This window comes from Aegilops tauschii, chromosome 3 (genome assembly GCF_002575655.3).
Source record: "Aegilops tauschii subsp. strangulata cultivar AL8/78 chromosome 3, Aet v6.0, whole genome shotgun sequence".
NCBI lineage: Eukaryota > Viridiplantae > Streptophyta > Magnoliopsida > Poales > Poaceae > Aegilops > Aegilops tauschii.
In genome coordinates, this window is record NC_053037.3 from 596,154,535 (window position 1) to 596,169,620 (window position 15,086).

The 15,086-nt window shown below is 46.6% G+C and overlaps 1 protein-coding gene and 1 pseudogene across 1 annotated transcript; both read right to left on the minus strand.

The window, feature by feature from the left end:
• Window positions 1-4,516: 4,516 nt before the first annotated feature.
• Window positions 4,517-5,245, minus strand: LOC109786155 (uncharacterized). Its single transcript, XM_020344741.3, has one exon. The coding sequence runs from the start codon at window positions 5,216-5,218 to the stop codon at window positions 4,517-4,519; it is 702 nt and encodes a 233-aa protein (XP_020200330.1). The 5' UTR covers window positions 5,219-5,245.
• Window positions 5,246-6,056: 811 nt separating this feature from the next.
• Window positions 6,057-7,174, minus strand: LOC109786156 (uncharacterized; annotated as a pseudogene).
• Between the last annotated feature and the right edge of the window lie 7,912 nt (window positions 7,175-15,086).

Genomic DNA, 15,086 nt, shown 5'->3' on the forward strand with positions numbered 1-15,086 from the left:
GTTCACTAAACCGGCTTCATAATCGCGGCTGGTATACAGACAGTTTAAGAAGCCAGAGTGAATATCTTGAGCACTGAGGTGGGCGTAGCTTGATAAATCGGCATTCCACTTGCCTTTGCCCATAGCAGAAAGCTTGTCCTTGACAGTATGCTTTGATAAAGCAACAGGATTACCAGGAGCGGTGTGGCGAACGCCAGTAATCATAACATCATCTGCCTTGTCATCCGCAGCCTTGACTGGGCTTGACGGTTTATCAGCAGTGTGGAACGGGCTTGACGGTTTATCAGTGGCTCGGCCCGGGCTTGCCGCTTTATCGGCGTCACCTGTTGGGTCAATTTCCACTTGTTCGACAACAAAATTATAATCTTGCGGTGGCAGATCATCAATCATGATGTCAGCATTGGTTTCTTCCGGATCTGGAGTTTTTTCCGGTTCAATAATTACATTTTCGTCAGCCGGTTCATTTAACCGGGCCTTCTTGCTGGGTCTAGGCCTGGCGCTGCAAACAAACATGAAGATCAATAAATCGGACAGATATAATATAGTAAGGATAAAATCAAAACATAACTCACCCAGGCACTGTCTTGAGAGGTGGGAGTTGTGTGGCCGTTGACTCGCTAGAAGATGAATGAGGTGTACCATGATAATTTGAATCCGACGGATTAATAGGCTGTCGGAAACAACCCGCCTTGGGGCAAGAAGTATCAGGAATAAAAGAGACCTCTGATCGACGTTTCCGGACTGGAGTGTTCGGTAAACCGGCGGAGGTAACTACCTGGCCACTGTGCCGGGTTGTGCGGCGAGCTTCATGTTGCTGCTTCTTAAAAAGAAAGTTTGGGTCCAAGTGAGCTAGGGGGTGAGAAAATTTTATTTTCCGGTTTGCTTGACGGATTTTCTGTGTTGGCAGAGGATCTGAACCGGAGGAAAGGATAATTACCTCTCCATCCTCAGCTTGGCTGCCTTCAGCGCCGTCCTGATAATAGTCATTGTCAATGAGGTGTATGAAAAAATAACCAAGGGAGTCAAGTTCTACCTCTGATTCCGGATTATCCAAGTCAGCATCAGCGTTTGCTTCGGAAGACTCAGTGGTCCTCTTCTTGGCAGGCTTTTTCGTAACCTTGGTCTTGGGGCGAGGTGTCTTGGCCGGTTTATCCTATGGTTTCTTCTTCCAGAACGGATCATCGCCCTGTCAAAGATGGACAAAATTTTGAGAGAATATTTGAAAGGAGCAAGTCAGAACAAAAAAGTTATCTGATTCTTACAGTTGGCGGTTTGTTGGAAATGCAGAAAGGACTTAATCCGGTCTGGCTACAAACAGCTTCCGGTTCATTCAGTATTTTCTTAATAGCTTCAGTAACTTCTGCCTCTGTTAGCTGAATATCAACATGTCGTTGAGGGTCTTTCAAACTCCCTGTGTATTCACACATCAAACCGGGGCGCCGGCTTAAGGGTAGAATGCTCCAGGTTATCCAACAACGAGCAAAATCAACACCTGTTAAACCGTTCGCCATAAAGGCTCTGAGCTTTGACAGTTGTGGAGCATAGTTGGACCTTTCCTTTGTAGTTAATCTCTGAGGAAAGGGATGTGTATTGCTAAGACGGTGAGGGCGGTAACCCGGCAGAGGATTTTCATCAGTCGGAGCTGTGTCTTTGCAATAAAACCAAGTCTAATTCCAGTCCTTGGGGTGACTATGAAGCTTGGCGTGAGGGAAGCTGACATCCTTCCTCTTTTGAATCGCCATTCCACCAAGCTCAGTGTTGGGTCCATCTGTGAACTCTGTGCGGTGGTTTAAATTGAAGAAATCCCTAAACAGTTCAACTGTGGGCTCCTCTTGAAGATAAGCCTCGCAAAATACTTGGAAATGGCAAACATTGGACACAGAGTTTGGGCCAATGTCTTGAGGGTGGAGTTGGAAGCTAGCAAGTACATCTCGAAAGAACTTTGATCCGGGAGGGCTAAACCCTCGGCTCAGGTGACCAACAAACACGACTACTTCTCCATCCTTGGGCTCAGGAGGATTTTCTGGACCGGGGACCCTCCACTGGATAGTTTCTTTTTTCGCTAAAGCGCCAGTTGCGACACATCCCTCTAGTTGCGATTTCGTAACCCGGGAAGGGACCCAGTTGCAAGCATAAAATTGTTTGGCCATTGCAATGAAAGGCTGGAAAAAGATAAATGCCGGTTTAAGATTTATGACGGGCAAGCATAAAGTGATGCAAGATAAGCAGAAGTAGAGGTATATGCATATTGCTAAACCGGAGTTTGATATTACTAAATCGGAGTCTGACAATGGAGAAGGTGCAAAGATAAATGAACCGGCGGTTTAAGAGGGGAGTAATGATACCTACCAGATTATTATTCTTCAAAAAGCTAAACCGCCTATATTGGTGTGAAAGGTACAGATCTAAAAAAGCTAAGTAAGGGGAAAAACAGGTTTCACAGACTGGTACAGATCTGCGGCGTGTCAGGAAACCAAAATATATTCAGACCTAAAGTACAGGTGCTTCAACAGTTCATTAGATTCAGATGAGCTTTTTCTATACAAAGGGGATGCTATAATGAGGAAAAGGGGGGACTATGGTCACTGCCGCACAAGAAACATCAGATCTAAACTAGCCATTTATGTTACCAAGAAGAAAAGGGAGGAAAAGCGCCGAAGCTTCAATGAACTCCGATGAACAATGAAACCCTAATGGTGGATCTAGAACAAGGAAAGGAGAAACTTACTGATGCTGATGGAACAGCGGAGGAGCGCCGTGCTTCTCTGGTACGATCAGGTTGATGCAGCGGCTGGAGTTTGAAGTCGAGGCAGAGCTTGACGACGGCGGCTGCGTGTGACGGTCAGGTCGGCGCAAGGAAGAGGAAAGACGAAGAGGCAAGGGGGGGAAATGAGAAGGACCCCCGGTCTTATTTATAAAGGCGAAAGGATAAGTGGCAGGCGCGAGAATCGAGGAGCCCAAAAATTGGATATGTGACAGAGTGGTCGCCTCAATTGTCAGAGGCTCATTAATGCAGGTCAGATATACAATCTTTTAATAACAAGTGACGTCATGGCGGTTTATCATGATCCTGGAAAATGACGTCATGGCGGTTTATGAGACTTACATGAAGGTGCTGAAGGAAGAATTCTTCTCAAGTGATGAAGATTGACATGAATCAGTTCAAATCAATCTGGGGCCGAATGTTGGGGATATTACTATTGGGTATAAACCGGCCAGGAGAGGCCGGGTTATCCCCTTAACAAGTTATTTGTATTTTAAGCCCATGAAGACAAGGAGTGCGGCGCTTTACGAAGGCCCATGGCCCAAAGGCGGATTAAAGCCCGTAGACATAAACCGTCATGATATGTAAACTTGTGTTGTAAGATAGAAAGAGTAGAAACCGAGCCGGACACGTTTATGAGCCGTCTCGGGATTCTGTAAACCGACGGGCGTCAACCTATGTATATAAAGGGACGACCCGGCGGCGGTTTAGGACAACAAACAACAACTCGAGAGCCAGGCATAGCGGATTCGCTCCCTGGTCATAGAAACCCTAGCAATTCCACAACAACTGGATTTGGCCTTTACCTTCACCATAAGGGGCCGAACCAGTATAAAACTCTCTGCGTCCTTTGTCCGCTTTAACCCCTTTAAGCTAACCCGTCGCGATGGCTCCACGACTAAGTCCTTTCACTAGGACATCTGCCGTGACAAAACCACGACACAGAGGCCGGGGGTCATCCTTCCTTTCGAAAAAAATGTACTAACATTAGGATATGGTGTCTCATAAATCCATGATGCTCAATCCAATAATCATCTGCCATGAAATACCAAATAACATCATGCAGAAGAAACCAGCATACAATTCTTTTTTTCCATATGTGAATATGGATTATTTTATTATTAAGAACATTTTATATTTCATTTTTTCTGTTAAACTATCCATCACAATAAGCTATATGACTTTATCAGCAATGCACACTTATCATATGAATAAGAATAACAAGGTAGATACATAGCAAAATAATAATTGAGCTTATGATGGACAGCATTTGCAACATTGAAGGGAATCTGGCTAGGTGTGACGCAACCATCCACCGTGTGGCTTCGACCTGGCGTGTCCTATTCATGATCAGTGAGATCTACAAAATAAAGATTGTGTGCTAATCAAGAATCTTGTGCAGCTAAAAAAAATTGAATCTGAAGGTAATGTTAACTTGTAAAAAGCTTGCATGTAGGTCTAAAATCATCTTGCTATTATCATTTACCACAGAAATGAAACCAGTGACACAAACCTAGCAAATACACGATGGATTCACATCATACACATTTCCTCCTGTCATGCATATATTCATCAGAAAGCCCCAAGAGATTTTATCAATTATCGCAAAATCCGAGATGGATCAAAACTTTGGTCTTTGTTTCTATAATTTCTGTACATTTGTACTCTATACATATGGCAAAACTGTATCAAGATCAGCTCATCCTCAAAAAGGCGGATGCCAATCACAGGGAGTAGAGTGATGTGGAGTATCTATGAGCTAAGAATGTTTAAAAGAGAAACTCTGTTCTGGACTAATTTCCTGAACAGTTCTCCTGCTCCATTTTGAAGATCTTCGATACTGCACTCCAACTCCTGCAATTGTTCCTCCTTGCAGACAATTGCCTTCTTCTTGTAAAATGCCTTGCAGACAAGAGACTGCTTTGGCATTTCCATTTGCTTCAATAATAGATGGAGTGTGGACTCCAACAGAGAGATGCAGATCTCTCTTGCCTTGGTCAATAGCATGACCATCTTGTCAAATGCAGGCTTCTTGGCAGACTTCTTGAATTGTTTCCTGGCCTTCTTCACCAAGCGAATAAAAGACTGGATCTTGGCTTGAGCAGCTGCATCATCTCCTTTTCTTAGAGCAAGTTGGAGCTCTTGGATGATGACCATCATCTCGGCGAATGTCTCTTGCATGGTGCTACAGAGATCTAACAGCTCAATGGAGCATTCCATCTCTCCATCCAACATGTTCCTCTGCTGGGAGGAGCAAGCTTGGTTGCTTGGTAGGCAAATAATCTCTTCAAGACCGTCGTAGATGCTTGCAAGACTCCTGAGACCATTCCACATCGTGCTGATGGAATTGGAGGAAGTGATGCTTGCTTCTAGGCAGTGGAGCTCTTGTTCGACTTCGGTCTCACTGACGTGAGGCCTAGTAGGCAAACTTATCGATCTTTGGTGGAAAGCCATATCTGAGTTTGAAGCTTATCGCTGTCTAGTGGTGGATGAGAGGAGGAGAAGCAGAAAATAAGAGCTTCTTGTTTGATGTATCTACCGTTCTGCTGCCACCTATTTATACAGAAGATGTGTACAACTGTGTTGTGGTATCTGATTGGTAGACATGAAGAATCATGCCAGTACATCTCCCACATGCTGTCTGCTATACCTCAAGATCTGGCAGACGCATAGAGATCGCAACACTAAAGTCTTCTCATGTTTAGTACATTGTTTTCTGTGCCTACCGTCCTTGAGATGAGTCATCACATTATCATGTTCCAGCAATTGGCAGCAAGAACCAATCAAAAAAATGTGGTTTAGTCTGACGGTGGATCTCGCATAGTTGCACGCCCATGCCATTACTTAATGGATCGCTAACCTAACATTTAGCTGTGACATACCTAACATTTAATAAGGTGTTTTCCTTGGTGGGCACCCTTGCAAATTACAGGTTAAAGCCTCAACAGTGGGAGCTGGCATGTTTAGGCCATGGAAACAAGATCCACTGCAAAAGATCCATGTTAGTGGTTCAGCATGTTATCCCCATATTCTGTTTTCAGCTTGAGGCTTTCAGCCACCCACCGTGTGAGCGGCATGACCATTTAATATCTAACCTCTTAGTCGTACTAACTGATTCTCAGAGACCCCGGGAATGAGCATATAAAGTGTCGACTATTCTTTGCATGCATTATATGGAAAGGACGAAAAAGTTTGGATTGTTTCTTTCTCAGATTATTGTTAATACTGTAGAATATGCAAAAAGTTGTGGTCCTGGAGTAAATGTTTTCTTATTTTGACACCTTCAATGCTTAAATGATATAGTTCTTATTTGAACTTCATTGTATGAAAAATAAATATACTCAGTTGTAGTGCCAGAGTAGTGCACAGCCATGTGGTGGTGGTGGGGAATCTGGATAGTAAAATTGATCGATTGGGACCTTGTGACTTTGATCTGGCATGTTTCATGCATAAGGAACAAGATCCACTAACCATTAGCATCAAAAACTGGGATCACAAACACGTCTTCAAGGATAAAATGGTCAAATGGATCAAAACTTTGGTTTCACTTTCTATTTATGTAGTATCATGTACATTTATAAAGTATAGTTGTATGAAGATCGGCTATTCCTTAAAAGGCGGATGCTGATCGGGGCGTCAAGAGTTACTCAAGAGTATCTATGAGCTAAGGATGTTGAGTAGAGAAACTCTACTCTGGACTAATTTCCTGAACAGATGTCCTGCTCCGCTCTCGAGATCGCCGATACTGCACTCTAACCCTGACAATTGCTCCTCCTTGCAAACAACTGCCTTCTTTTTTCTGAAATGCCTTGGAAACAAGAGACTGTTTAGGCATTTCGATTTGCTTCGACAAGAGATGGAGTGTGGACTCCAACAGAGACACAGAGATCTCTCTAGCCTTGGCCAACAGCATGACCATGCTACAATCTGCAGGAGCCTTCTGCGCGGTCTTCTTGAAAAGATTCTTGGACTTCTTCACCAAGCGGGTGTAGGATTGGATCTTGGCCTGAGTAGCTGCGTCATCACCTTTCCTTAGAGCCACTTGCAGATCTTGGATGATGGCCTTCATCTCGGCGAACATCTCTTGCATGGCACTGCAGAGATCAAGCAGCTCGAGAGAACCTTCCATTTCTCCATCCAATATGTTCCTCTGCTGGGAGGAACAAACTTGGTTGCTTGGTAGGCAAATAATCTCTTCAAGAGCATCGTAGATGTTTGCAAGACTCCTGAGACTATCGCACATCGTGCTAATGGAATTGGAGGAAGAGATGCTTGCATCTAGGCTGTGGAGTTCTTGCTCGACTTCGGTCTCACTGACATGAGGCCTAGAAGGCAAACTTGTCGATCTTTGGTGGAAAGCCATGTCTGAGCTTGAAGATTTGCTCGGTATTGTGGGCGAAGAGAGGAGGAAGAAAGAAGAGCTTCTAGTTTGATGCATCTACCATTCTGCTGACACCTATTTATACAGAAGATATGTGTACAGCTGTGCTGCAGCATCTGATTAGAGACATGAAGAATCATGCCATTACATCAGCCTTGAGATCTGGCAGAAGCATAGAGATCCCAACACAAAAGTCGTCTCATGTTCACTCTGTCATGTTCCACTAATTGGCAGCAAGGACTAATTAAGAATGGTATAGTTTGATGATGGATTTCACATAGTTGCATGCTCAAGCTATCATTTTCGTGGAATCTTGTCAGTTCAAGCCCTGAGAGTTTGTCCCCCATCTTCAAGGCAAGTTTATGCCGCTCTGCTGTGTTGTTATCGTTTCATACATTTATTATGAATGAGTATATGGGCCTGTCAAAAGTGTCTTAATTATCAGGGGCAAACTCGCACACGAGGATCAATTTTTTGTGTTGGATGATCATGTGCATGATGACTAGCCCTCTTCATGCCTTGCCGCTGGCATGCTGCAGCCGTGTCTTAGTTGTTAGTGGCAAACTCATCTGCACGAGGGTGTCTTGGTTGGTGTTTGCTGGTCATTCACTTCATCGCATGTTCCAGGTTGTGCAGGTTGTGCTATCTGGTTCTGCTAACAGCCTTACAAGGTCACTTACACTCTTCACAACATAGCTGGCAGGTTTTAGTTGCGTGCTTACAATTCGTCTAGTACTCATTCATAGATTATGGGTGTTCAAGTGCACAGACCTTTATGGCCCAAAAATGCTTAAATTTTCTGCTAATTGATATTAACCATATGTATGTTGTTGCCATTGAGTGACAAGTTTATAGTTGAATGAAGTAATGAACATGCATGGTTTTGAGATCTGGACCATTGTTCTTTGGACAAATATTTTCATAAATTTCCACACAACTTCTTAGCTACATGTGTTTTTTAGTCCATACAGCTGTAATGGATTTTAGTGGCGTTCGTATACAATGTAAGAGGGGGAACATAGAAACGACTTTTTTTAACCAAAGCTTATGTTACCGAAAAAGGCTTTCGCCCCGCTTTATATATAAAGCACCAATCAACAAGCATCCAGTACAAACACACGCCACGCCACCGCAACACACGCACACACCTAGGGCATGATACAAAGGCGCTGAGCGCAGCAACACCATCCCTAGCACTACCACACAGAGATGAAGCTACATATGACGAACCATGCACTCCAAGGCGGCGCCTTCAAGAAGGGAACGACACCGCGCGCCGCCACCGCCCGATCCAAGGATCAGAGTTTCCCCCGGAGCTACATGACGGGCAATGATAGCCGCGACGACGCCTTCAAGAAGGGAACGATCTTCGCCGCCGCCGGTCCGTCCGAAGATAGAACATGTTTTCACCTCGGCCAACACTCACCGCCACCGAACGCCACACCCCGGCAACCACGCCGCCCACACGGCCATGGAGACCAGGCAGCACCAAGGCACGGGCTCTGCCCACGAGCACCGCGCTACCACCACCAGAGCCGGCGCCCCAGCATCCAAGACCTCGACACCACCTCACCCGAGACCCGTCGCATCCCAACAAAAGAGACGAGCGGAAAGGTCCCACCTTTCGCCCTCCTGGGCGACCCCCAGCGTCGCGGCCCAATAGATCGGCCAAAACTGGCATCCACCGACCCGTCCTGCAGCCCCGAGTGCGAGACGAGCTCGGTCCTCCTGCATCGAGAGGGGGACGAGGTCAGTCCTGCTGCACCGTGCGCGAGACGAGCTCGGTCCTGCTGCATCAGGCGCGGGACGAGCTCGGTCCTGCAGCACCGGGGCGCGAGACGAGCGGTGGACCGTAGCTGGGAGAGGACCAGCACATTGGTGGGAGTAACGGCCGGGCGACGAGAAGATGGAATGAAGGCCGAAACGGCCCGACCGCAGACGAGCCGACGCCGGAGAAGCCGGCCGCTGCCGCGAACAGATCCGTTGAGCTACCGTGGAGCCGCCACGACACCGGGAGGCCATCACCGAGACCTTCCCACGCCGCCGCCCACGGCCGGAGCAGCGGCCACGCCCGGCCGCTGCCCAACCCGCGCCGCCTGCTGGAAAACTCGCATCAGATCTGGCCGGCACGCCCCCACCTCCACCAGCACCAGCCCGCCTCCGAACCCGACCGAGAGAAGGAGGCCGAGCCATGGCCCGAAGCGAAGGGGTCCACCAGGACCCGCCCGCTGCAGCCCGTGGTCGGAGCTGGACCACTGCCGCCACCAGGCGTGTCGCCCCCGGAGCCCCACCCGCCGCCAGGCAACAGCAGCAGGCGGCTCCTCAGCCTCGTCGGAGCAGCAGCCCCCCAAGGCAGATCGCCCTCCGGCCCACGCTGCCGCAGCCCGAGCCGGCCGACAAGGGGATCTGGACCGAAATGCCCGCAGGAGGAGCCGACCCCACCATCTCCGCCTCGCCAGCCGCCCATCCATCCGCGCAGCCGCTGCCGCTCCACCGGCAGGCCATGCCACCAGCACGGCCGCCCGGGTCGCCGCCGCCGCCCCGCGTGAGCGACGCGCCCCTGCCAGGCTGTCGCGTCCGCGCCGCAAGGAACAGGGGAGGTGGCCAGAAGACCCCGCCGCCGCCGACGCCAACCGGGCTTCGCCCGGCGGTGCCCTCCGGCGGCGGCGAGGAGGAGAGGAGGTGAGGAAGAGGGCTGGTCCGGCGGCGGCTAGGGTTCGCCCTGCCGCCGCGGGAGCGCCTCGGGCGAGAAAGTTTTTCCTGTTTTCCGTGTACGTGTTTTTCCACGCTCCCAAAGCTTATGTACCATGCTTCGCTGAAGCAAGATATTTCCCTTGTACAGGAGGGATTTTATTGGTGTTAATTGTTAACATTAAAAGATGCTATCTCAGAAGTCTATGCTGCTCAATCAGATATTTATCTCCCATTATAAATAACAAATAAAATTATGCTGAAAGCACCAGCATACTAATTATTTTCATTTGCTAATATGGACTTTATTGCTAATAAGAACATTTATTTATTTTTGCATTGATCTGCCCATCATGATTACCTATATAATTTATTGATTTTCTCAGCAATGCAAGCTTAGTCATTTGAATAACAATGTAGATATATACCAAAAATATTAATCTGACATATTTTGATTAATGTGTATCAGTGTTTTGTGGCCGACAGTGCTCTCTAGGACGACAAATTTATTCAGAGGGGTGTGCGAGCAGTGGATCGAAATTGTAAGGCACGAGACGATGAGTTACCTAGGTCTGGGTGGAGGTAAGACCCTACTCTTGCCTTTGGTTGCACATTACTATAGTGCTTGCCTGCGATTGTGATTTCTTGTGTTACTCCGCGGACGAGAGGAAGATGGGGTCGGTGGAAATCCTAACTGTTGGATGATCTAGAATGTCTCCTTTTCTCTCCTCCAAGAGTGTCCCTATATATATATATATATATATATATATATATATATATATATATATATATATATATATAGACACACACACACACACTAATTGGAGGCACCATACGAGCCTCCATATTAACCGTGCTGAAAATAGATTACTGTCTGTCAGATCGTTTTACTATCTAATCTTGGCAGTTAGATGAATAGCGTGTGCCCTTGAAAAAAAAAGAATATCCTACGACGTCCTGCCCTCTTTCCCACACATACGTATCTATGATGGACTCTCCCATGACTCACGTAAGAAACAAGAGGACATAATCCACCAGAAAAAGAAACAATCTGCTGCAGGATGGACTCTCCCATGATTCACGTAAGAAAGAAAAAGAAACAATCTGTTGCAGGCGACCGACAAGAACTCCTCGATCTTCCCCTTAGCCTTCACTTCATCACCCCTTCAGCCTGGAGCATCATCGAGGACATCCCCTGCTGATGCATCCATGTTAAAATCAATCCAAAAACATGGTATGATCTAATACAGCCTCTGGGTCATACACCTACATCTCTTGACAGGAAAGACTGGATCCGACATGCGGATGGATTCAAGTCTGATGGTTGCCAATGAGAGCAAATCCATTAGTTGACAGTGATTCTCTGGCATTGATGCAACTCCTTCGCCTCCTCTGACCTTCAGGTTTGACCTTCTTTCTCCATAATCAATCAATACCCACGGTCTAATCTGGATGATACATGATGTTTTTTTTTCTGCCGGTGAGATACATGATGATGCACAGATGGAATTTTAAATACTTGGATGCTTCATGTGCGACCTGGATGCCCTTGAGTAGGTTTTGGAGAATAGAGGAATCATAACAATTCTGTGACAATTCAAAAGAATCTAATTAAGCAGCCTGCTAGGCTCCCTACTTGGCGTCCTCACCCTTCTGCCCAACCAGATGGCTCCTCTGTATTTGTTCTAATGCTTCAGTAGTAGAATTTTCTTATTCTGCTAAGAAAGTCGGACATATCTTACTAATTAACATGTTGGGAGCTATTAAGACATGCGTGCATGGATCACCTCAAGGGTTATCGCAATTTTGCTCGCAGGTATCTTCCAAGTAAATATAACTACAGAAATTCTATTTGTTACCCTATCATAAAAAAATGCTCCATCCATTGGCCTGTACCTCAAATAGCACTTAGTATTTTGAATTCAGTTTAAAGTACCGAGTATTTGTTTAAGACTGCCAAGCCATACCTCAAATAGCAAGATTTTAACTTTCTTCATGAGCCCATGACTAATATGTTTTTTTTCTAACACCCTGACCCAATGGACAGTCCTCAGTTCAGAATTTCATTCAGACCTAAACTTGCTCCACTGTTTTTCAAGGATACAAAACATGAGAAAATATTGTTACGACTTAAAGGCCAAGCTCCACAAAGTAGTGCTAATGTAATTGACCTTAGGAAATCATTGCCGACCAAGGGGTAATGCCACAGCTCATTCGGATAAACATTGCTGGGTTGGGTTGATCTTACCTAGCCAGTAGCCCTAGCCCGTTGGATTCATTGGAATCAAAATATAGGTGTATAGTTAGACAGTATATTGCATGCAGACTGAGTTCCGAAATAAGATGGGATTTTCAGTCACATTTTCTGTAGGTACGTTCATGAGTTGGTTCAGCATTATGATTGCATACCAATAATGTAAGTTCAGTGCACATCCCATAAGTGTTGTGGTGGAATGTCATCCACATTCAGTTTATAGAATCTTGCATGACAAACTATGGCTGGTGTTCCATACTGTTCAATGAAAAAAATTCTAAACATATATCCTTCAAAATATCTAATATTTTCTTTAGGCACAGATTGGTACAGATAAATCGCACATTTGTATAGACAGGGCACATAAATTGGATTTAATTAGAATAATTTTGTTTCCAAAAGCATAGAAATCTTGAACCCTGTATCAGCTTGCAGGTTCTGACCATGTAGTCACCAGGCATCTATTTTCAATACATGGATTTATCCCATGATGGTTAATGCAGCAAAGGAGCAGATGTGCTGACCACTGTTTGAAGCAGATCAGATGGCCGCCACTGCCGAAGAGGCTGCCGAGCAAACATATATACTATGGTGGACCAGTAGCCCACCTGTTCACCTTCGACATCGTTCAGTTTTGTTGACGGTCATCACTTTGTCTACTCAACAGGGAAGTAGTTTATTATCCTGAATTCTGTTCCCATTAACTCTAATACGTTGTCCAAAACAGTTGTGCTAGCTCCGCAATTTTATAAGGCAGATCCGTGGCAAGTGCATTGCATGTGCAAGTAAACTGGGCTTGACTAATGTTGAGGTATTCCATCAATACATATTACTTCAAGTCTTCAATAGAGAAATCATCGTTATGCAATATTGTGGCAATCCATTTGACAACAGGCATCGCTTGCTAGGATGCAAGCAGGTCCAACGATAGGTAAAGCAATGAGGTTTGATCGATCGGCTTATATATCAAGAGGCAACCCAAGGTACCATCGGATTGGCTATATGAGGTGCAAGCAGCTCCTGTACACTAGCGGGCGTCAGCTACATCCAATATATGTATCCTGTATCCTGCTGCAAAGTAGTGGCCGGTGTGATCCAGGTTTAGTACACATAGTACCTTTCCAGGGAGGAAGGTTTAGTCTACATAAGCGTACATGCCAAACGGCTTGATTACTATTCTGCACGCTCACAAAGTACGGATTTTTCTCATAGCTTTTTCACTAATAATACACTAAGTGAGTGCATTTATTATATACAGTAATTCCTTAGAGCACAGATTCACATGGTGTTCCTTGCAGGACGTGTCAAAAAATTGTCATATTAAACATATATTTGTTACAGATAGAAAATAGAAAATCATGGAAAACCTAATCGATCTTTCATACTTACGTTAATAATAGAAGTTCACATTAAATGGCTACAAATATCACTTTTTCTATTGACAGGACACCGTGCACTAAACCAAATAGCATGCTCATAATTAAACAGAACAGGATGGAACTGAAATGCTCTACTATTTTCCTAGCATTACACTTATGCATGGAGGTTCTACATGTTAATACTAATCTATGTTGGGTGATCAAGGTCTCTGCATATATTCTAAGATGAAACTCTATCGGACTTCCGTACCAAAAAGGAAAAATCAGGCATTCCATTTTTTTTAACCCTACAGAGACTTATAGGTCACAAATAAATAGAGCTTTGACCTAAATTTGTTGACCCAACAAGAATGTCTGTGCCATGTGACATAACTCATACACAGATAAGACAACACAATAAAGTTCCTTTCATCCCTATGTACTAGAATGTTCAATGATAATCCATGAAACCGTTTTCACACTATTTATAAAAAAAATTAACTTTTTAAATATATTTGCACACAGTGAATAGAAGAGCTAGCCTGTGCAGGTGCACGGGTTGATTGACTAGTATATCTAGCCAAGATAGGGTTACATGGCTTCGCTCGGTCTATAGGCGACTCCCATCCTCCGATCCCGCCTGACCTCATCATCTGTCAGTGGCTCCTTTTTGGGTCTCCTTGATGCCCAAGGACAACCATGGGCTCCTCGGCTTGGACTGCTTTCAGGTGGAGTTTTAATCCTGTCGAAGGCCGAGAATCATATCTGAGTATCATATCCTCGCCAGCAGCCCGTGATGATGATGCTCATCTTACCTGGTCGGAAGCCGTGTAGGACTTGCCAAAATCCGGTAAAAAAAAAGACACGAGTCAGAGCTGAGTAGCGCGGCTAGAATTCCTGAATTCACACGCTAGGACCTCGACCCCCACGTTGCCCGAGCCGACCGACTCGGGGGAAACCCTAGCCACCGATGGCCCGGCCTCCAGCTCCCGCCCACTCCCGCGTCGCCTGATCGGAGCGAATTGGGGGAAACCCTAGCCACCGCCGGCCCGGCCCCCACCTCCCGCCCACCCCCGCGCCGCCGTCATCAGAGGGCCAGACGGCGAAGCCGCACCGGGCCCTAGGATGGCGGCGGCGGGGCCGATTCTTCTCCAATCCCGCCCCAGCCTTTCCCTCCGTCCCCTTCCCCCCAGATCTGGTGCTGGCAGCGCCGTCGATCTCCATCGGCGGCGGGTGCATCCCTGCCCGGCATCCTCAGTGTGTTGGCAGCACTGGCACCTCCCCTCGGTTGCGGTTTCCCTGCAGCGGCTCCGGCCCGTCCCAGGCGAGATCTGGGGGCCTGCTCCGACGCGATTTGGTGCTCTGCGGCGGGTGGGCGCGCCCTTCTAGCTACGGACCCCCCTCCCCGACCCTCCCTCACTTCGAGCTCCTGGGCTCCCTCTTTGGGAGGCAGCCTTGGAGACAACCGGTAGTGTCTGACGGTGGCTGATTTTGCAGCGCGCCGGCCCGGTGTCTTGGCTGAGCGCGAGTCCCCTTCACCTTCCTCCCAACAGGGGCGGCTTCGCCTGGCGGCCATGGACCTTCGCCCCCTTCTGCACTCATGGCAGGCCGGCACGACTTCGGACTTGGCGTTCCCCC